The 23,099-nt window shown below is 48.0% G+C and overlaps 1 protein-coding gene across 3 annotated transcripts; it reads left to right on the forward strand.

Annotated features, from left to right (window-relative positions):
- The first annotated feature begins 5,915 nt into the window (after window positions 1–5,915).
- Window positions 5,916–21,559, forward strand: LOC310746073 (uncharacterized protein). 3 transcript variants are annotated; one of them, XM_083579774.1, is made up of 9 exons: window positions 5,916–5,950; window positions 7,353–7,520; window positions 7,680–8,080; window positions 12,851–12,977; window positions 14,112–14,219; window positions 16,240–16,362; window positions 16,617–16,718; window positions 17,618–17,728; window positions 19,558–21,559. In XM_083579774.1, the coding sequence occupies exons 3-9, from the start codon at window positions 7,688–7,690 to the stop codon at window positions 20,292–20,294; spliced, it is 1,701 nt and encodes a 566-aa protein (XP_083435900.1). In that variant the 5' UTR covers window positions 5,916–5,950; window positions 7,353–7,520; window positions 7,680–7,687; the 3' UTR covers window positions 20,295–21,559. The 3 variants fall into 3 exon arrangements, with proteins under 3 accessions (XP_083435900.1, XP_083435901.1, XP_083435899.1); XM_083579775.1 differs by lacking the exon at window positions 5,916–5,950 and adding an exon at window positions 5,960–6,011; XM_083579773.1 differs by lacking the exon at window positions 5,916–5,950 and adding an exon at window positions 6,454–6,905 and having other exon boundaries at window positions 7,083–7,520.
- Window positions 21,560–23,099: the final 1,540 nt, after the last annotated feature.

Raw genomic sequence — 23,099 nt, forward strand, 5'->3', positions numbered from 1 at the left:
TGTCCATGCGCCCTTCATGTGCTGAGCGCAGCCACTTGGGGCAGGCAGATCTCTCAGGCTTTGGCGGTCCTTCGCTGGTTTGCAACATCTGTTTGAAAAATGTTTGCATTTCATTGAGAGTAGCAGAGTGGGCGTATGCTGCCCCATCTTGTTATGTGCTGCCTACCTCACCAAATATTCTGGTTTTAGCATATCTGCTCAAAGAACCTTGAACCTGACTTCTGAAGAGTTATCCAGAATGCGGCAGCTAGACTGGTGACTGGGAGCGGCCGCCGAGACCACATAACACCAGTCTTGAAAGACCTACATTGGCTCCCAGTACGTTTCCGAGCACAATTCCAAGTGTTGGTGCTGACCTTGAAAGCCCCAAATGGCCTCGGTCCAGTAGACCTGAAGGAGTGTCTCCACCCCCATTGTTCTGCCCGGACACTGAGGTCCAGCTCCGAGGGTCTTCTGGCGGTTCCCTCCCTGCAAGAAGTGAGGTTACAGGTAACCAGGCAGAGGGCCTTCTCGGTGGTGGCACCCACCCTGTGGAACGCCCTCCCACCAGATGTCAAAGAGATAAACAACTACCTGACATTTAGAAGACATCTGCAGGTAGCCCTGTTCAGGGAAGTTTTTAATGTTTGATATTTTATTCCGTTTTTAATCTGTTGGGAGCCGCCCAGAGTGGCTGAGGAAACCCTGTAGAATGGGTGGGGTATAAATAGTATTATTATTATTATAATCATCAGTTTGATTATTATTATTATTATTATCATCATCATCATCACCATCATCATCTCTATAATAACCTGGCAATAACCACTGGCAATCTTATTCCGCCAGCTCTCCGGCTTTGTTAGATTTTGCTAGATCACAAAGTTACAAGGATATATTTGCAGCCACAGGGACAAGACACTTTTCAAGAAGGAGGAGAATTCTGAACCCAATTCCATGTTTTGCATTTCTGCGATCTGCACACCCTGCAGTGTTTGCATCATTTTCCGCATGAGACTGAAAACTCACTAAGTTTCCCCAAAGGGACAGAGGCACCATCTTGCAGGATCACCAGCCATCCTGCCATCTGCTCACACTCTTATGGGCTCTGGCAGTGGGGAAGTTTCCACCACCACCAATGGCACCCCAGCTAATGAGGGTGGCATTCAGCTGAGTTCTGCTCCAAGTGGAACCTCTGAAATTAGTGGACCTAACTTAGTCGTGCCCATTGATTTCAGTGGGTCTGACTCTGAGCAAACCTTAACTGAATGCCAGTCGGTAGAGCAGGAGACTCTCAATAACAGGATTGTGGGTTTGAGACCCATGTTGGGCAAAGATTCCAGGGGGTTGAACTAGTGTCTGGAGGCGGTTGGAGGATGGATGGCGGCTAATAGATTGAGGTTGAATCCTGCCAAGACAGAAGTACTGTTCTTGGAGGACGGGGTGGGCTGGTGTGGGGGACCCCCTGGTCATGAATGGGGTAACTGTGCCCCTGAAGGACCAGCTGCGCAGCCTGGGAGTCATTTTGGACTCACAGCTGTCCATGGAGGCGCAGGTCAAATCTGTATCCAGGGCAGCTGTTTACCAGCTCCATCTGGTACGCAGGATGAGACCCTCCCTGCCCGTGGACTGTCTCGCCAGAGTGGTGCATGCTCTGGTTATCTCCTGCTTGGACTACTGCAATACGCTCTACGTGGGGCTACCTTTGAAGGTGACCCGGAAACTACAACTAATCCAGAATGCGGCAGCTAGACTGGATACTGGGAGCAGCCGCCGAGACCATATAACACCGGTCTTGAAAGACTTACATTGGCTCCCAGTACGTTTCCGAGCACAATTCAAAGTGTTGGTGCTGACCTTGAAAGCCCTAAACGGCCTCGGCCCAGTAGACCTGAAGCAGCGTCTCCACCCCCATCGTTCTGCCCGGACACTGAGGTCCAGCTCTGAGGGCCTTCTGGCGGTTCCCTCCCTGCGAGAAGTGAGGTTACAGGGAACCAGGCAGAGGGCCTTCTTGGTGGTGGCGCCCGCCCTGTGGAATGCCCTCCCACCAGATGTCAAAGAGATAAACAACTACCTGACATTTAGAAGACATCTGCAGGTAGCCCTGTTCAGGGAAGTTTTTAATGTGTGACATTTTAATGTGTTTTTAATCTTTGTTGGAAGCCGCCCAGAGTGGCTGGGGAAACCCAGCCAGATGGGCGGGGTACAAATAAATTATTATTATTATTATTATTATTATTAGCACCACACCCTAACCAACTGAATGAAATAATGTGTGAATGGAGTTACACATCTTTTGGAGATGAGGGATGACAGGTGTGACATGATAGGCATCCACAGGTATCTCTAGGGCTGTTGTGTGGAAGATGGAGCAAGCTTGCTTTCTGCTGCTCCAGATGGCAGGACCTGAACCAGCGGAGTCAAATATCAGAAAAGGAGATTCTGACCCAGCTTGAGGAACATGGTTCTGGCGGCAAGAGCCGTTCAACAGACGAGCTCAGAAAGCGGTGGGCCCTCGATAACAGCGGTGGAGGCTGTTTAGGAGAGGTTTAATGGCCATCTGTCAGGGGATCTTTAGATGTGAGTGCCACAGGTTGGTCTAGATGGCCCTCGGGTCCATTCCAACTCTACCATACCATGAGAGGGTTAAGCCTGAGTCTTTTTTTTTTTTTTTTTTTTTTTTTAAATAATATTTATTAAAATTTTTCAAAAATACAAAAAATATCACTTTACGGGACTCCCCCCTTCCCCCACCCCTACCATATTCCCCTTTCATATTGTTGGCCAAACAAGTTCCCCATTCAAATTGAAACTTAATTTGTTTTACAGTAAAAAAAAGAAAAAAAAAAAAAACCCAGTGTTCTTTCCCCAAGACCCACCCCATGTCATTCCACAATTTCCATTTTTTAATAAAAGAAGCACCCCAGATAATAGAAACAGAAAAGGTAGAGAATAAAAAAAATATAATGAATAATAGACCAATTCAGCAAAAAATAACCAAGTTGGCAAGCCTTTGGAGTTTTAGTTCTCCCCCCCCTGTCCCCGGTTTAATTTCCCCCTGACCATCAACCCCTGGTGTCTGCCTGGAATTCTTAAGACCATAAATCACAACTTTTCCCCAACTCCTTGCTGGCTTTTTCTTTTTTAAAATTAAAAATAAATTTTTTTGAAAATCAAAATTATTATTATTATCATTATTTTTCAAAACTTTAACTTCAGTCTTTAATAAAACTGTAATAGAACTCCCTCCATTGTTCTTTCCAGGTTGTAGTCTGATTTCCCTTTGTTCCGCTGCTAAAACGTTGTAGTTCGAAAGTTTGGTAAGTCTGCAGGGATGGTTGTTATTCAGGGGCAAAACCTTACGTTCAGTCCCTTCCTTTCTTCAATAGAAAAATCTATTGTCTCCTTTAAAAAAAACAAAAAAGAAAACACCCTGAAGACGAGATGTTATTTCCGTTTTGCAGCTTTCCCAGAAGATAACCAGTCCTGTAAAGTTCCATTGGTGTTTTTCCACTTTCCCAATCCTTGTAATGTCCCGAAACTCCTCAAGGGGGATTGTTGTATCTTTGTTTCCTCTAATCCAAAAGTCAATTTGTTATCCATATTCGCCATTTTGTATCCAAATTTTAACAAGTTGTAGCAAATTGTATCAAATTTAACCAGCCAAGTTCTCATAATAAAATCCACTCCGCTTTTCGACTTTGACAGCTATTTTGACAGCTGTCAAGATCTCCGACTCCTTTCACCAGGCTCTCTCTTCAGTCACCCCGGTTCCCAGGGGGGGGGGTTGCGTTTCCCTTCTCCAGTTCCTCCTCCAGCACAGTTCTTGTAGTTCCCCATCGTGAAATTTTGGATTTTTATCAGCAATGCAAGCCTTTTTGGGTCTTGGTTTCCCCGTCCTTGTTTTGGAAAGTTTACAATAGGGAGGGGACTGACTTCCTTTTTGGATCCCCCCCGCTCGTATCCAATTCGAAAAAAAAAATTTTTTTTTTCCTCCTTTTGAACCCGATTTCCAAATTTACTCACGGGTTGTTGTTGAAAAGTCCGAATTTTCAATGGAAGAAGTCAGCGCTCTCCGCCGAATGGCATGCGGCTTCGCTCAGCAGGGGAAGCAGAGAACTCAAGGCACCACGCTTCTCCCCGGCACCCGATCCGTAGCCTTTAAAAAGGCTCCTTCACGAGTCGGGAGGGCGCTAACGGTGCAAGCCGAGTCTCCATGTCCACGGCCTCCGTGGCCGTGGTTTCTAAGGGTCCCCGCATCGCCGGTGCGGTAGAACCCAGCCCCTGCCGAGCAGACTCCCTCCGGAGCTCGGAGGGAGTCCGCCATTCGGCGATGGCGCCAACCCGGAAGTCTAAGCCTGAGTCTTAAGCCACAATGACGTAATAATTAGTGGGGGAGGTGTGTTTTGAGCAAAATTGTTTCCCTGTCTAATCCATAAGGGCTTGAGGACTTTCCAGACTGCACTTGTGGTTTCTTTTTTAAAAAAAATATTCATTTTTCTTTTTCATTCATTACACACATCTCAAATTCTTAACATTTACTATATATTCCTCCCTCCCTCCCCTCCAGGGCTTCCCCCAACTTTCGCTTCTGGTTTGTTTCTCTTTTCACCCATTTTGCTATCTCTAAACAGAAAAAGTTATTAATAACATAACATCAAACCTAAAGGCATAAAAATAACAGTAAATACACCATCATATTTCACTATCTTCTAAACATTTTCTAATGCTAATAATGTGAATGTTTATTTCAATCCTGCCATCGTCTATTGGCTTTCTTTGTTTCTGCAAACATAATATGAATGGTTCCCAATCTTTTTCAAAGTCTCTCTTGTATTTTTCTAGTTACAGATAGGTAGCCGTGTTGGTCTGCCATAGTCAAAACAAAACAAAATTTTACAAAAATTTTTCTTCCAGTAGCACCTTAAAGACCAACTAAGTTAGTTCTTGGTATGAGCTTTCGTGTGCATGCACACTTCTTCAGACATCTGAAGAACATCTGAAGAACATTCTTCAGACATCTGAAGAAGTGTGCATGCACACGAAAGCTCATACCAAGAACTAACTTAGTTGGTCTTTAAGGTGCTACTGGAAGAAAAAATTTTGTTTTGTTTTGTCTTTTTCTCTTTGTCTGTCTGTCATTTTTGCCAGTTCTACATAGTTCATCAACTTCTCTTGCCACTTGTCGTTTCTGACCATTGAAGCTGGTCAGATGTCATTAAAAGCAACAAACCACGGAGGCTAATAATAATAATAATAATAATAATAATAATAATAATAATAATAATAATAATTTGTTATTTATACTCTGCCCATCTGGCTGGGTTTCCTTAGCCACTCTGGGTGGCTTCCAATAGAATAGTCTATTAAACATTAAAAGCTTCCCTAAACAGGCTGCTTTCTAAAAGTTTGCAACAAATGCAGACTTGTGATGTGGATGGAGTGTAAATAAGAAACTGTAAGAAAAGATTTGAGACATGAAAAACGTCGAAGGGGTGGAAGGAAGTCCGGGTAAATAAGAAGACATTCAAATTTTTGAATGTAAGAGTATTTATTTTATTTGTTGTTGTTACAAAAAAGCAATAAAAAGTATTGGGGGGGGGGAAGTCTGCAACAAATGCAACCATAAATAAAATAAAATAAAATAAAGTCTGCAACAAATAAACGCAACCATAGATAAGCAACGATCAGCCCCAGCAAACGCGCCCCATGGAAAGGGATGATGGGAGTTGTAGTTCGACAGCGCCCGGCAGAGCAGGGAAGGGGGCGTGTCTATGCAAATACCTCCGCCCTGTGCGCCAATCCGGTGAAGCGGGGAGGAGCTTGCGTAGCCCTCCGGCGGCGGCCGGCTCCCTGCGTTTCTCCTCCTGGCCCGCAGGTGGCGGTCCGGAGTCGCTCCCGGGGAGCTGCGGCTTCGTCGCCCAGGCCTGGTCCTCGCGAGCATGCGCAGTGCCGGCCCCACGGACCCAAGGCAAGTGTGGGGCTCTGCGCGGGAGACAAAAGCGGGAGAGACGCGGCAGGGCAGGCGGAGGGTATTGCAAAGGGATGGGGGGGTGAGCGCGGAGGGGCCGGTCAGTTGCATTTCAGAGTGCCTTGGGGTGCAGAAGGGCTGATCATCTGTATTTCAGGGTGCCTTGGGTGCAGAAGGGCTGATCATTTGCATTTCAGGGTGCCTTGGGTGCAGAAGGGCTAGGCAGTTGCATTTCAGAGTGCCATGGGGTGTAGAAGCGCTAGGCAGTTGCATTTCAGAGTGCCATGGGGTGTAGAAGAGCCGATCATTTGCATTTCAGGGTGCCTTGGGTGCAGAAGGGCTAGGCAGTTGCATTTCAGAGTGCCATGGGGTGTAGAAGCGCTAGGCAGTTGCATTTCAGAGTGCCATGGGGTGTAGAAACGCTAGGCAGTTGCATTTCAGAGTGCCATGGGGTGTAGAAACGCTAGGCAGTTGCATTTCAGAGTGCCATGGGGTGTAGAAGCGCTAGGCAGTTGCATTTCAGGGTGCCATGGGGTGCAGAAGGGCTGATCACCTGCATTTCAGGGTGCCTTGGGGTGCAGAAGGGCTGATCATTTGCATTTCAGGGTGCCTTGGGTGCAGAAGGGCTAGGCAGTTGCATTTCAGAGTGCCATGGGGTGTAGAAGGGCTAGGCAGTTGCATTTCAGAGTGCCATGGGGTGTAGAAGAGCCGATCATTTGCATTTCAGGGTGCCTTGGGGTGCAGAAGGGCTGATCATTTGCATTTCAGGGTGCCTTGGGTGCAGAAGAGCTAGGCAGTTGCATTTCAGAGTGCCATGGGGTGTAGAAGAGCTGATCATTTGCATTTCAGGGTGCCTTGGGGTGAAGAAGGGCTGATCATTTGCATTTCAGGGTGCCTTGGGTGCAGAAGGGCTAGGCAGTTGCATTTCAGGGTGCCTTGGGTGCAGAAGGGCTAGGTAGCTGCATTTCAGGGTGCCTTGGGGTGCAGAAGGGTTGATCATTTACAATTCAGGGTGCCTTGGGTGCAGAAGGGCTAGGCAGTTGCATTTCAGGGTGCCTTGGGGTGCAGAAGGGTTGATCATTTACAATTCAGGGTGCCTTGGGTGCAGAAGGGCCAGGCAGTTGCATTTCAGGGTGCCTTGGGGTGCAGCAAAGCACTTTGGGGGTTCCTTGAGGACGCCTTAGGTCGGATAAAGCAGAAGAGAGGCAGGGATAATTCCTGCTGTTTATTTTGGGGTGTAGCGAAGGTGTTGAGGGCTCTGCTGCTTTCGAAAGACGTTTCTGGGGGTGTTGCAGGAGCCCTACTCTGGCTTGAAAAGGGGGGGAGAGTACACCTTTGCTTTTGGGTATGGGACTTAAGGGAGGATGGCATCTAAGCTTTTGGCTTTCTTCCCTCTTGGCAGCTTGCCAACTTTTCCCCAAGGCCCCCTTTCCTAGGGTGAAGGGCATCCCCAACGCGGCGCACATCTCTCTCCAACTTTGGTGTTTTGGTTCCGATAAGGGGCATCAAAACCTGGCAAGCGACTCTTACCCAGGACCCTGTCCCCAGCGGTGAAATTTCACAGCTTCCGGTAAGCAGCCTCTGAAAGGCATTTCTTTTCCTGCTCTCTAACAGTGTTGGAGGCTCGATTCTCATCCAGCGCTTGAATCACACGGGGTTGGTCTGGATGACCTTTGGTGGGCCCTTCCGACTCTACAATTTCCTGATTCCATTTCCTCCACCCTTGCAGAGCAAGCCATGGAATTCGAGGTTTCAGAATCCGGCTGCCAGCTGCCGTCGTGCCCTGCGGCGCCCTGCAAGGCCACGTTTAACGGGGAGAGGAAGGTGCCCGTCCCGGAGGCGTCTTTGTGGTCTGCCGTGGAAGACACAGACACGGCGCTTCCTTCTCACGGTGCCAGGCTTCAGGGCCTGGAGAGGAGGATGGTGGCTGCAGAGGAGAAGTGGGTTGTCTGCGAGAGGGTGGTGGCGGAGATGGGGCAGGAGCTGGAGAGCAAACTGTCCGCGCTCGGGACCCTGATCCGGGAGAACAGCCTACTCCAGAGGAGGCTGGACAACTTGGAGAACCTGCTGAAGAACCGCAACTTCTGGATCCTGAGGCTTCCTCCGGGCGTAAAAGGAGAAATCCCTCAGGTAATATTGCTCCGGCCAGCTTAATTTGCACTACAAATTATATGTACATTATACAAATTATATGTAAATTATACAACATATATGTAAATTATACAAAATATATGTGTTGAACACTCCTTCCGTGGAGGTTTTTATTGAAATACTTTATTGTCACTTGTACAACTTGTATACAGTGAGATTACACAAGCACCCCCCACTCAACTCTCTTAGTCTTAATTCCCCTCGTTTACCCACCAAACCCGAAAGTCAGTTGCCCTATTGTTCTCTTTTCATTCAGCAGCCTAATGGATAGAAGCTGTTCTTTACCCTGTTGGCGCGACTATTCTTGCTTCTATATCTTCTGCCCGAGGGCAGGAGATCAAGAAAGAGCCAGCCAGGGTGTGAATCATCCCTGAGAATTTTCCACACTCTCCAGCGGATTCACGGGACAGCCCATAATATCTTGTGCTGTATTCCCCACCCTCTGTAGGCACCTCCTATCTGTTGATGTCAAACCAGCGTCCCACACCGTGATGCAGTAGGAAAGGACACTTTCTGTTGTGGACCAGTAGAAGGAGATCATCAAATGTTGATTGACATCGTTCTTCCGCAAGACTCTGAGGAGATGGAGTCTCTGTTGGGCTTTCTTAACCACCTGGGTTGTATTGATTTTCCCAGTAAGGTCTTCACTGAGATAAACTCCTAAGAGACTCTCTCCACACAGCGGGGCTAGTTCTCCTCTCTTCCTCCCAAAGTCCAACACCATCTCCTTTGTCTTGCTGATATTAAGTTGTATACAGGGACTCTTTCTCTCGCTGCGATTCTTCTTAATTACTTTTGCATCCCGCCTTTCCTCCACGGAGTTCAAGGCGGCTTACGTGACAATCCCCATCTTATCCTCACAACAGCCCTGTGAGGTAGCTTGGGCCTAGTGATTCCAAAATAAACGTCAAGAAGCACTTTCTGACGGGAAGAGGACTGGACTCCATCCGGAGGTGGTGGGCTGTCGTTAATGGAAGGTTTATTTTTATTTATTTTTAGACAAAGTAATAATCATCAATAAATAAGAATAAACATGTGCACCCCACCACTGAGACCATTCCATTGTAACTATCCAGTCTCCCAAAATTTCAACACCTCTTGCGATGGTTTGACCCCTTTCTGTTTTAACAGTACAAATCCTACAAACACCCTCCATATCTCCTCAGAATCATTTCTCCTGCGTATTCCACATCTTACCTTAATAGCACATGTTAATTTATCATTAATAGCTATATCCCACACCTCTTTATACCGTTCTTCCATTTTATGTTCTGCTTGCCCCTTCCACTTCCTAGCTATCATAACTCGTGCAGCTGTCAATAAATTGGTAAATAATAATAATAATAATAATAATAATAATAATAATAATAATTTATTTATACCCCGCCCATCTGGCTGGGTTTCCCCAGCCACTCTGGGTGGCTTCCAACCGAATATTAAAACAATACAGCGTCAGACATTAAAAACTTCCCTAAACAGGGCCACCTTCTGTTGTCTTTTAAAAGTAAAACAGTTGTTTATAGCCTTGACATCTGATGGGAGGGCGTTCCACAGGGCAGGCGCCACCACTGAGAAGGCCCTCTGCCTGTTTCCCTGTAACCTCACTTCTCGCAGCGAGGGAACCGCCAGAAGGCCCTCAGTGCTGGACCTCAGTGTCCGGGCTGAACGATGGGGCTGGAGACACTCCTTCAGGTATACTGGGCCTTTGAGGCCGTTTAGGGCTTTAAAGATCAGCACCAACACTTTGAATTGTGCTCAGAAATGTACTGGGAGCCAATGCAGATCTTTCAGGACCGGTGTTATGTGGTCTAAGCGGCCACTCCCAGTCACCAGCCTAGCTGCTGCATTCTGGATTAATTGCAGTTTCCGGGTCACCTTCAAAGGTAGCCCCACATAGAGTGCATTGCAGTAGTCCAAGCGGGAGATAACCAGAGCATGCACCGCTCTGGCGAGACAGTCTGTGGGCAGGTAGGGTCTCAGCCTGCGTACCAGGTGGAGCTGGTAAACAGCTGCCCTGGACAGAGAATTGACCTGCACCTCCATGGACAGCTGTGAGTCCAGAATGACTCCCAGGCTGCGCACCTGGTCCTTCAGGGGTACAATTACCCCATTCAGGACCAGGGAGTCCCCCACACCTGCGCGCCCCCTGTCCTCCAAAAACAGTACTTCTGTCTTGTCAGGATTCAGCCTCAATCCGTTAGTTGCCATCCATTCTCCAAGTCCTTCATAGCTTGTGAACCTTCTGCTCCGTCGTAAATTGATAATAATGCCGCTGTAATGGCTTTAGGGGTTGCTCGTGCGTAAATAGCCGCCGCTCTGGGCTAGGTTGGCTGGTTAACCGTTTCTCGCTGGACAGCCATCCACTCCGTGGCTGTTCAGTCGCTGGCAGAATCCATCAGTGGGTGTTTCTTAAACCTCTTCCAGCAAAGCAGTTCTTTGACGCCCAGTCGCCGCCTACTTTCCCTGCGCGGAAGTCTTCTGCGCAGGGTGGGTGTGGGCAGCGGAGGACCTGTGCTCTCCTCGCTGGTCTCCTGCGAAGAGTCCTGGAGCCCCCTCTCTGCTTCCCCCATCGGCCCCCCTCTATCCCTGGTGTTGCGCTGATTTTCTTCCCCAGCCGGAGACCTGCCTCTCTCCCTGCTTGGCCCCTCTCCAGCATCGCTGTGGAGCCTCGCCTCCTCCGCTAGTTCCGATGGCAGTTCCCTGACAGCCGCCTCTGGACTTTTGGTCAGCTTTAACCCAGTGATTTCTGTTATCTCCTGTAGCACCCTTTGCCAGAAAAATTGTACACCCCCACCACACGTGAACATAATTCTTGGTTTCCTGGCATCCACTCCAACGTAAGGGTTTTTTTTAAAGTAGAGGTTGGTTGGCCGTCTGTCAGGATTTCTTTAGCTGGGATTCCTGCCTTGCGAGGGGTTTGGCTAGACTACCTCTGGAGTCCCTCCTTGTTGTCCTTCCACCTGCACGTGAAGACACCTTTATCCCGACAGACCTTTGGGAACGATCTGCTTTGGAAGAAAAGGATCACCTCTCCTGGTATGCCCCGCGGAGGACCTTAAGGTCCACAAATGACAACACTTTGGAGGTCCCAAGCCGCAAGGTGGTTAGATTGGGCTCAACTAGGGCCAGGGCCTTTTCAGTACTGGCCCCGACTTGGTGGAACGCTCCGTCACAAGAGACTAGGGCCCTGCGGGACTTGACATCTTTCTGCAGGGCCTGCAAGACGGAGCTGTTCCACCTGGCCTTTGGTTTGGACTCAGTCTGACCTTTATGTTTCCCTCCCCTTATGGTTTTGATCTATGGGCTACTATTACAATGAGGCTGCATTTTAAATTGCATTTTTAACCTGTATTTTAAATTGGGTTTCTTTTTCCTGTTATGCTTTTACTGTAATTTTACTGGTGTTGGCCTCCCTGAGCCCAGCTCTGGCTGGGAAGGGCGGGGTATAAATAAAATTTATTATTATTATTATCATCATCATCATCATCATCATCTGTCTTGGGAGCATAGCTGTCAACTTTCAGATTTGAAAATAAGGGTCAGCAGCCTCGAAAATAAGGGATCAGCAGCCTCACCTGTCCCAGGGACAGTCTACAGAATAGCTAACAATCCGGGATTGCAGCGGGAAACGGCGCTGGAATAAGGGAATTTCCCGCAAAGAAAGGGAAACCCAGCCAGATGGGCGGGGTGCAAATAAAAAATTATTATTATTATTATTATTATTATTATTATTATGCCGTGCCTTATTTACCATCTGTGTTGTTATGGATTTTCAAACATTCTACCGGAGTTTAATTTCCTTTTTAACAATGATCCCTTCTTTGTTTTTAGTTTTTGGTATTCTCGCTGTGTTGTTTGAAATGGTGCAGAGTCCTGACCTGACATGCACTGGCTGGACGCGGGGAATCCCCAAGGGAACCCCCGGGGGACAAAGGCTCAGAGCCCAGTGGTCAGAGGAAAGGAGGGAGCAGTGTTGGGAGTTTGGTGAGCAGGAAGAGGCTGTGACAGAGGTCAGCCCAAAATCAGAAGCTGTGTGTTGGCAGCCTGTGGAAGAAGACAGGGACCAGCTTGCCTCTCTCCTGTCTCCCAGAAGCAGTAGAGGTCTGAAGAGGGTGGAGCAAAGAGCGCCAAGACAACTGAGCCTTAGGCTGCTGGGGAAGGAACCGGGCCAGGAGCCTTTTGAGAGTGGTGGGCATTCAGTCCTCGCAGCTACTTTCTTGGGGCAACAACAACAACAACAACAACAACAACAATTATTATTATTATTATTATTATTATTATTATTTATTTGTACCCCGCCCATCTGGCTGGGTTTCCCCAGCCACTCTGGGCAGGTTCCAACAAAGATGAAAAATACATTAAAATGTCACACATTAAAAACTTCCCTGAACCTTCAGATGTCTTCTAAATGTCAGGTAGTTGTTTATCTCTTTGACATCTGATGGGAGGGCGCCACCACCGAGAAGGCCCTCTGCCTGGTTCCCTGTAGCTTTGCTTCTCGCAATGAGGGAACCGCCAGAAGGCCCTCGGTGCTGGACCTCAGTGTCCGGGCAGAACGATGGGGGTGGAGACGCTCCTTCAGGTATACTGGGCGAGACCTCTTGGGAAGATTTGCTGAGAACCCCCTAGGCCTGAGCTGCTGTTTTTTCCCCTTGGATGAAGAGATGAAAAGTGGGTGGAGGGGGAAAGATCTCTGGATGTGATGGACGGAGATGGGCGCTCTGACGTTTGGGACGCTTTCCACCCCAGGTACCAGTGACCTTCGGCGACATCTCGGTCCATTTTGACGCTCAGGAGTGGGCCAACCTGGACGAGGGCCAGAAGGAGCTGTACAAAGGGGTCATGCGCAGCAACTACGAGATGCTGGTGTCACTGGGTAAGAGCTTCAACACCCAGGCGGGATCTGTGCCTCTCTTTCCCTCTTAAATTTCCCAAATGCTTAATGGCGTCTTTGTGCTGTTCCGTTACGTGTGTCTGCATTATCGCTGCCTGTTTCTTGTAAGCTGCTTTGAAGGCCGTTCTATTTTTCAATTGTTATTTATCTTTTTTTTTTTTTTGAATTTGCATTTTATTTATTTGTTAGCATTCTTCTATCGGTAAATGTTGTCATATTACATTACAGGACTTACTATAATATAATTTCCAACATGTATGCAAAAATTATATACAAGTTTTATATACCTAGAAAGAAAATGAAACAAAAAAAAGAAAGAACAAAGAGAGAAAACAAAAACAACCCCCCCCAAAATAGTATACATACCAACAAACTAGACTTCCTGTCTTTCCCGTTGTATATTCCTTTTTTTACAAATGAATGTACTCTTATTATTGTATATTTCTTTATATATTATCTAATACATTCCTACATCAATATGTGCTCTTAGTCTAATTTCTCAACTCAGTTTCACTTCAACATCAATCAAATGCTATTTTTCAATTGTTATTTATTGAATTTGTGTACCGTCCTTCGTCCGAAGGTCTCGGTTCACGGCATGAAAATGCAGAACGGAACTGCAAAGTAGACCGTAAGAACAAAGGAAACCAACATTTAAAAGGAAGTAGATGTTTGAATTAAAAGTGGCGTAGGAATATAATAAATCAAATCTGTGCCACACACTTTCAAATGTTTTGACTTCCATTTTTTGACTGAGCGCAGCTTGTGTCATCCGGAACCAACAAATCACGGTTTAGAAGATCACATAACATCCCTTCTGTCATTGTGTGTATATTTTATTCGGATTTGTTCATGAGATCCATAACTTTTAGTATATGCTGAAAGGGCTAAGTTCCTCCAGTGTCCAGGAGCCGTGATGTTTTCAACAATAAAGGATGTTAAAATATATCTGTGCCACACCTGCTTTTGGGTAGGCTGCTTCTATATTCCAATTAATGTGCATTCTCTCTCCCCCCCATCCTCTTCCTCGTGCCCCCCTGGCATTTCTGCCCATTGTGCATTCCCCACCACCCTGTTCTGAATGAGACTGACTGCCTCTCCTTTTCCCGTGGCCAGACTATGCCATTTCCAAGCCCAGGATCCTGTCCCAGATTGAGCGAGGGGAGGAACCCCGTGTGGAAGACCTGGGAGACTCAGAGGCGGAGGAGCTGCCTGTGGATCCAGGTAGGTGGGTGGGGTGATGAGGGATCAAGCCCCTTCTCCCTTAAATGGCCCTCTCCACTTTCCTGGTGGCAATGTTACTGTTTGGGGTTGAAAACACACGAGCAAGATGTTGGGCCAGGCAGAAGCTACGGTCAGGCAAAGAACCACAGACACCGAGAGTCAACAGGACTGCTCAAGGTGCCCCGACTATAAAATTGGAGAAACCGAGAGAGAGATAGCCGCACCAGCAGCATATCTCTTCTTTCTCATATGCAAAAATGCAAGAAGGGCTTTTTCACTTGCCAGAAGCTCGGCTCTAAACTCGCTGGTCCTGGAAGGAGCCTTTTAAAAAGTCCCATATGCTCAGAGACTTTGCGCCTGTTCATTGGGGGAGAGAGGAAGCCCAGAGCAGTTGTTCTTTAGATGTCCCTTTTATGAAGAGGCACGTAGTGAGAACATTGATCCCCTGCTGGTGAGGCTCACTGACTTCCCGGAAAAGCAAAAATTCGACCTTTTTCTGTTAGGCAAAGCTCATAAGACGACCTGGATGGTCGCCAGATTCTGTGTACAGATCTGTAGGTGCAGACCATCCCCCGATCCAAACTACTGTATTTTTCGTTCTATAAGACGCACATTTTCCCCTCCAAAAATTAAGGGGAAATGCGTGTGCATCTTATGGAGCGAATGCAGGCTCCTTGGCTTCAAGGATAGCCGCCTGAAGCCTCGGGAGCGCAGCGGTTTCGAATCCTTCCTGTCATTTTGTCCAATTATGCATAGTCCATTAATTTTGTCTGCCATTCTTCTTTCGTTGGAATTTCTTCTTGCTTCCATTTCTGGGCTAACAATACTCTTGCCGCTGTTGTTGCATATAAAAACAGTTTAACATCTTGCCTATTAATGTCCTGGCCTATAATACCAAGTAAAAATGCTTCTGTTTTTTTTAAGAATGTATATTTCAACATCTTTTTCATCTCATTATATATCATGCCAAAAGTTCTTTACTTTCTTACATTCCCACCACATGTGATAAAATGTCAGGTCTTGCTTTGGGCTTCCTGTTGGGACAGCTGGTTGGCCACCGTGATGGCAGGATGTTTGCCTAGATGGGTCCGATCCAGTAAGGAAGACTCATCATATTTTTTTATGTACAGCGGTACCTCGGTTTACGAACTTAATCCGTTCCAGAAGTCCATTCTTAAACCGAAACCGTTCTTAAACCAAGGCGCGCTTTCCCTAACAAGGCCTCCTGCCACCAGGTCCCTTCCACTGTTCGGCTTCCGTTCTTAGACCGAGGTAAAGTTCGCAAACCGGGACACTACTTCCGGTTTTGCAGAGTTCATAAACCAAATAGTTCGTAAACAAGGCTGTTCTTAAACTGAGGTACCACTGTACTGCTGTTAAGGAATCTCACAATTGGGATGTGGCACACGAGGAAAAGGGAACGGTCTGGAGGAGGAAAAAAGCAAGCACAGACACAAGTCCCAGCCGCTCTGAGTGGCGGTTCTGGTTGTCTTGCCCTCCTGAGCCTGCAGCGAGTGTCTGCGCAGGGATGCTCTTGGGCATGGGAGATGTGCTAAGTGAAGAGCAAGAAGTCATGCGTAGCCTCATTTTCCCTGGGCTCATCCAAATTCTTGTTACGCTGCTGTTTCTACGGGGATATACGCTCGGTATTTATCACTCCTGTTATACAAAAATCTCCAAATGGGTCCAAACTTCAATGTCTAAAACTCCTGGTAGAGGACAAGGATCTGGAGATTACGCTAAGGGTGGCCAAATTCTGTGCGACTGCCATAAAACTTCGGGAACAAGCTGTACTACCAAAACGATTAAGGTTTTAAATGATAATTTTAGGTTATATTTTAGTGATCAAGATTTAATATATATATTTTTTTAACTGCCGCTATATCTGAATTGTCTCTGTTATACCCAATTGCAATTCAATGTATCCCTGTTGTGTTTTATGATTTTCCTGATAGTGTAAGTGACCCGGACGACTGGTCTGTGACCGTAATAATAAAATTCATTCATTCCCTGGGCTCAGGGTCCCCGATTGCTGCAACGGACACTTCTTCCTGGGACGGGGAAGAGATCAAGGAGGAGGTGAGGCCCTTTGATGACCCAGAAGAGAGTCAAGAAATGAACCTCGCCATCGACCCCGACTTGGGTGAGTCCTCTCTTTAGAAAGATCTTTCCTCTGAAAACATTTTATTTTAAAAATCCAATTTGGATCTAAAAAAAATCCAATTTATTTTATTTTATTTTTTTAAATCATTGATTTTTATCCACACTGCTTCTTAGCAGCACTTGGGGTCAGAAGTTCCCCAAATGCCATAGCAAAAAAAAGGGGGGGGAGCTGAGGTTTGATTCCCAGAAAAAATCATTTGGAGTATACAGAAATTTCCTCTTTATTTCCCAAAGAACTCCAGATTGTTCAAGACGAGACGGGGCTGCAGATTAAGGAAGAGCAGGAGGAAATCCACATCAAGGAAGAACCTGCGTCTCCCATGAGCCCTGGCAGCGGTGAGTGTTGAGGCCCCTTGGGCACAGAACCAGGAGCCCTTCTTGGATCTGGGCCCCGGGATGAGCACCAAGAACAGGCCAGCAGTGCCGTTGACCGTTCTCCGGGTTGGTGAAGCTTGTTTGACGACAATGAGAAAACAGAGCTTGAGCGTCGTCGGCCTGGTCCTGCAGGACTCCCTGCCACTAGAGATTCAGCAGGTGCCTTCTGTGCCCAATTTTTAAATGCCTACCGTACTCCGCCAGTCCTAGGCAGGCAGTTAAGAACACCTCCTTCCACCGCGGTTAATTGGGCTCCGCTTTTAAATGGTCTTATGCAGGGGTCAGCAGACTTTTTCAGCAGGGGGCCAGTCCACTGTTCCTCAGGCCTTGTGGGGGGCCAGACTATATTTTGAAGAAAAAATTGAATGAATTCCTATGCCCCACAAATAACCCAGAGGTGCATTTTAAATAAAAGCGCACATTCTACTCGTGTAAAAACACGCTGATTCCCGGACCATCCACGGGCCGGACTGAGAAGGCGATTGGGCCGGATCCGGCCCCGGGCCTTAGTTTGCCTACCCATGTCTTTACCCACAGGAACTATTAAAAGAAAACCTTCACAGAAAGTTAAAGCTTAGATCAAGGGTCAGCAAACCTTTTCAGCAGGGGGCCGGTCCACTGTCCCTCAGACCTTGTGGGGGCCGGATTATAATTTTTTTTTAAAAAATGAACAAATTTCTATGCCCCACAAATAGCCCCGAGATGCATTTTAAATAAAAGGACACATTCTACTCACGTAAAAACACGCTGATTCCTGGACTGTCTGCGGACCAGATTTACAGTAGAAGGCGATTGGGCTGGATCCGGTAAAAGATTGCTGGGGAATGATGACCAGTTTCGGTCTCCTCTCTCATCCACAGGGCCCCTTGTTCCTGCCTGGATTAAACAGGAGGAGGAGGAGGAGGAAGAAGAAGAAGATGAAGAGGAAGAAGAACAGCCCATCGAGGATCAGCAGGTCTTGGTTTCAGCAGGTGAGGGCTGGCTTGGGAAGAATAATAAAATCAAAGAATCCGTTGAGTCGGAAGGTGCTCCGAGGGTCATCTAGTCCAACCCCTGCAAAGAGGAGGAAGGCCTTTTAGTTTTCGGCATAGAATAGAGCTGTTGGGGAGATGTTGTGGCTACCTAAAGATCCATAGCATTCTTCAGCCAGACCCACATCCAGGCCGAACTGCAAGATCTTTCGATGTAGCGGCACCTAAACTGTGGAACTCCTTGCTTGTTGATATCATCCTTCATTATATACTCTTTTCAGTACCTGCTAAAAACTTTCTTGCTTAGGAAAGCTTTCTCAGATATTTAGAAAGTGCCTTCTAGTTTTAATCTTTTTTTAGTCTTACAGTGGACGCTTGGGGTGCGAATGTGATCTGTGTGGGTTGCATGTTTGCAACCCGCGCCGTCCCATCTGCGCACGCACGGGTCGCGATTCAGCGCTTCTGCGCATGTGCAAAGCATGATTTAGTGCTTCTGCACATGCGCGATTGCCGAAACCCGGAAGTAACCTGTTCCGGTACTTCTGGGTTCGGCGCGGTGCACAACCCGAAAACACACAACCTGAAGCGTCTGTAATCCAAGGTATGACTGTATTCTTATTTTAACTTTTCAAAAGTAAAAACTTTTTTTATATAAAAATTATTTATTTGGTTTTTCAAATAATTTTTTTACAGGGAATATAGCACACATAAATAATAAAAACAAGATTCCAAGGAATCTCATGGACTTCCATCCTCCCTTTTGTGGCTCCTATGATTAATCCTTTCCTCCCACATCTTTTGTGATAATCCAAAGTCTTTACCTCTTCCATTCAAAAGTTAAAACTTCAAAGTGGTCTGCAAAAAGAATAAGTCAGTAAGATTATTAGCAAAAACAAATTAAAACGTTCGAGGAAGTTCCTGGCTCAATCCCCAGTCGCATCTGTCGACAAGGTTGGGGGAACCCTGGAGATCTGCTGTCAGTCAGTGTGGGCAATACAGAGCTACATGGAGCAGCACTTGGTTAAATCAGCCCTTGATTTAGAACATTGAGGACTAGAATCTTGCTTTATTTTTAGGGGAGCTCAGCAGTAGAGCCTCTGCTTGGTGTGCAGGAGGTCCCAGGTTTGACTCCCAGTGACCTCTCTTTTTTAAAAAAAATAATATTTATTAAAGTTTCAAAAAAGTTACAAGAGTTACCAAAATGAAATAATGAAAAAAGAAAGAAACAAAAAATACAAAATACAGAAAAATAGAAACAATTAAAAACAAAACAGTCTTTCCATGTCTTGTCTTTCATTTACTTATTTCCCTGACCTCCTCACACCTCCCTTTTTTGTATTCTAGTTCAGTAGTTGTTTCAGCAAATCCTTACCATTTTTGCTTTTATCTTAATAATTTATCTTAATATATTGTAACTTTACATTCTCACCTGTTAACAATCCATTTTTACATACCCCTTTGTAGCATTACTGGTAAAACCACATAACTTCATTCCAGCATCCTTCTAACATTCCTTAATTTTACAGTGTTTCTGTATATAGTCTTTAAATTTCTTCCAATCTTCTTCTACTGACTCTTCTCCCTGGTCTCGGATTCTGCCAGTCATTTCCGCCAGTTCCATGTAGTCCATCATGTAGTCCCAGTGACCTCTCTAGGTAGGGCTGGGAATGTCTCCTCATCTAAAATCCCAGACAGCTGCTGCCTGCCAGTGTAGACAGTACTGAGCAGGAGGGACCCAATGATCTACCACCTTCCTGTGAGCCTCAGAAGACTTTTCCTTGCGCCTGCCCAGCCCCCTTTTCCTAAAGACGGTTTGCTTTTTGCCCCAGTTGGACGCCGTACGCCGTGCAGGGCCGCAGAAGAGGAGGAGGAGGAAACCGACAAGAAGTCAGCCGCCCAACCCAGCGCGACGGAGGACCCTGAGCGGAAAGCGGTCGAAGGCAACCTCTTCCAGTGCGAGATGTGTGCCGCGGATGGCTCACCGCGGACGGCCTCCGCTGACCACCCCTACAGCCGCAAGCGGAAGTTCCAGTGCACGGGCTGCAACCGGAGCTTTGCGTTCCAGGGCCAGCTCTCCCAGCACCTTCTGACGCATGCGCCCGGCGCCCAGTTCCCGTGCGCCCAGTGCAACCTGTGCTTCTCCAGCCAGAAGTCGCTGGCCGTCCACGAGCGCGTCCACTCGGCCGACTGGGCCCTGCCTTGCTCCGTCTGCAGCAAGGCTGGCCCGCCCGCCTTCGACCAGAACCAGCAGTCTCTCGCGCCTGGCCGGCCGGCCCCCTGCCTGGAGTGCAGCGTCTACTTCACTGACCCGGCTGCCCTGGCCGCCCACCGGCGGATGCACTCGGACGACTGGCCTTTCCGCTGCCCGCAGTGCGACCGGACTTTTGTGCACCAGGGGCTGCTGCTGGAACACCTGGAAAACCACAGCCGCATGCAGAGCCGGCGCTGCCACACCTGCGGGTCGTGGCTGTCCTACAAAGGGACCCTGATGCCCAGTGGAGCCCGCCTGTTCCACTGCAAGAGGTGCAACACCGCCGGACGAGTCCCAGGGGACTTGAGGGCCTGAGAATTCAACCCGCCATCATTGAGGGGGCGGCCCTCAAACAGGCACCGAGAGCGTTCTCCGGGCAGACCCTTTTCAGCTCAGCAAGGCAGTCAGGGACCCCTCTCAGGAGAAAACGGGGCGTTCTCACCCGAGGCCCGCACAACTTTGTTTGTGGCTTTGTGCAGGTGGCAGGAAGACAGACCGGTAAACAGAGACAGGCTGGGGGTGAGAAGCAAGCAGAAAGGGCCGCCCAAGATTTGGCGCGACTTTCCCTGAGCCTGGCAAGCAAGGTGGCAGGGGCAGAGAAAGCTCTTTCCCTGCTGGGTTTCCCTGGCCCGGTTTCCTGTGCTGGGGTTCAAGTCTTGAGCCTCCCAGGAATCTCCAACAGCCTTTGCGAGGCCTCACAGAGTCCAGTAAGGTGGGGATAGTCACTCGGGTTGTGTGTGTGTGTGTTTTCCTGCCTTTGCGTGCAAACCTCCAGGACGTACCGTATTTTTCGCTCTGTAAGACGCACCAGACCATAAGACGCACCTAGTTTTTGGAGGAGGAAAACAAGGAAAAAAATATTCTGAATCCCAGAAGCCAGAACAGCAAGAGGGATTGCTGCGCAGCGCTCCCTCTTGCTGTTCTGGCTTCTGGGATAGCTGCGCAGCCTGCATTCGCTCCACAGGAAACACACACATTTCCCCTTACTTTTTAGGAGGGAAAAAGAGCATCTTATAGAGTGAAAAATACGGTGATCCCCAGGGCCTAAACTGCAGGCCTGCTGCACCGCTCTCTTTTGAGTCCTCACGTGGGTCAGAAAGTGGAGCAGCGTTCCTGGGATGGCCAAGCCTCTCACTTTGAAGGAAGGGGGTCTCTCTCCCTGGCCAAGATGGGCCCAGCTAGGATTTTATGGTGTGGCAAAGCTGTGGCCACACACCATCCGTGGATGCAGGTGGAGAGGGCCTTGTTAATTTTCCCCCTGCAGTCCTCCTCCGTTTCTGCGGCCTCGATAAGCCCCAGTTCCTTTTCCTTTGCCAAACTTTTCTCTTTTCTCCCGGGCTCTGTCCGCCTGAGGGACGCACCTGCCTGACTTGCAACCTCCAGGGCATAGATTTCTGCCCGTCCTGCAGGGGGCGGCACGCGCTGAATGCCCAGGGATCAGTGGGGCTGGGAAGGCAACGGCGCTGAGACATGAACCCCTCTTGATAGCAGCAGCTGCAGCTCTGTGGAAGGTTTGGCCCTTGGCACAGCCTCCTCTCCCCTCCCCGGGGGCCACAGGCACAAATCCCCACAAAATACCCCCAAACGGGGAAAAGACCTTTCCAATGACGTCTGCAGCGGCCAGTTCTGGGGTCCTCTCCTCAAAGACAGCTGCTGAAGCCCCCTAGAGTGGCACTTTGAATGCCCGGTGGTTTGTGGGGTCCAGCCATGAACCCAGTACAGTGGGTGTAGGGCCGGGGCAAGGAAATATCGTGGTAGTGCCACTTCCTTCCGCATCTGCCAAGGGAAGAGGCTCCAGAACGGATGGCTCGCTTTCCCTCCTCTGTTCAACCCCCTAGCGACCCCATTTCCTCCATGCCCGCTGCCTCTGGGCTACTGAAGGCCTCAGAGCTCCTCATTAGGTGCTTGCCGCTGCCTCCTGCCCCATAGAGGTGGATCGGGACCTCCTTAAAGGGGCAGCCACTCTGACAAAGGTGATCCCCTGTGGATCTGCGATGTGTGCCAGCCTTAAGCTGCCCGCTCTCCAGTTTTCTGGATCCCTCCGTAGGGCTTCATCCCGGACTTCAGAGGTTCTGGTTCTGCTCTCTGACAGAACTCTCACGGTTGCTATTGCCTTGCCAAAGCAGTGGTCCAAGGAGATGTTTTGCCGCAGTTCGGTTGAAACAGGTTGGCTGCTGAGCCCTTCCTGTCGTCCCCATCGTATTACGGGATATTCAACCTCTGGAATATTTCCTTATGCACCTGCCTTTTATAAATAGGAACTTGGCTTGCTTCCTTAAGCTCCGTTTGTGGCTGTGACGTCTTCTCCTGTCCCCTTGGAGTTGTGAATCCTGCTCCTTATACCATAATCAGTGGGTCATGGAAGAGTAGGGAATTTGCTACCAGCTGAAAGTCTTTCCTGCGAGTTACTTTCCCCGCAGGTTGACCTGCCGCTCCTATCAGCCCAGTCCCCCTGGCCTGTGGTCAGGACTGACTTTGAGACCATTGCTTTTGCTGCCCTTAAAGCTGCATCGATGGCTCCTTCCCCATTGGAGAAGCATAAAGTTCTTATAGCAAGCCATCCCCTCGGTGGGGCTGGTTGATGTTGGTTGAGAGTCCTTCTGGGGCCATCTCGACATCTGCTTTGGCGCTGGAAGGAAGCTTCTCTGTCAAATTCTGGGTGGACATAAAGGCTCTGCTCCCCTATCCCCGGTTTGGGATTAATTCTCACTCCAGGAATCTCCTGTAACCTCTTTGCTGTGGAGCCGGTACATGAGTTTGAAACATTGCTGAAATTATGAAAATAAAAATTCAAAAAAAAAACCTAGTGCGTAACTCTTTCATTTTGGAGTGCCTTGTTTGAAGGCAGCCCTGTTTAGGGAAGTTGTTAATGTTTGATCCTTTATCGTGTTTTTAATATTCTGTTGGGAGCTGCCCAGAGTGGCTGGGGAAACCCAGCTAGATGGGTGTGTATTAGTATTAGTATTATTAGTATTATTATTATTATTATTATTATTATTATTATTATTATTATTGCTATTTTTAGAGTTGAGCAGACATAAAAGAGTAACTGCAAAATCCTGGGACAAACTTGAGTAACTTTAACTCACTGGGATATGTGTGGGGTCCATTGTTTTGTAT

This window comes from Podarcis filfolensis, assembly GCF_964270895.1.
Source record: "Podarcis filfolensis genome assembly, chromosome: 12".
Taxonomy (NCBI): domain Eukaryota; kingdom Metazoa; phylum Chordata; class Lepidosauria; order Squamata; family Lacertidae; genus Podarcis; species Podarcis filfolensis.

Excerpts from the sequence above, each read along its gene's own strand:
- LOC310746073 (XM_083579774.1), top strand. The coding sequence starts at position 7,688 with ATGGAATTCGAGGTTTCAGAATCCGGCTGCCAGCTGCCGTCGTGCCCT. Across the intron at positions 16,719-17,617 it reads TCCCATGAGCCCTGGCAGCG|GGCCCCTTGTTCCTGCCTGG; the intron begins GTGAGTGTTGAG and ends TCTCATCCACAG. Across the intron at positions 17,729-19,557 it reads GCAGGTCTTGGTTTCAGCAG|TTGGACGCCGTACGCCGTGC; the intron begins GTGAGGGCTGGC and ends TTTTTGCCCCAG.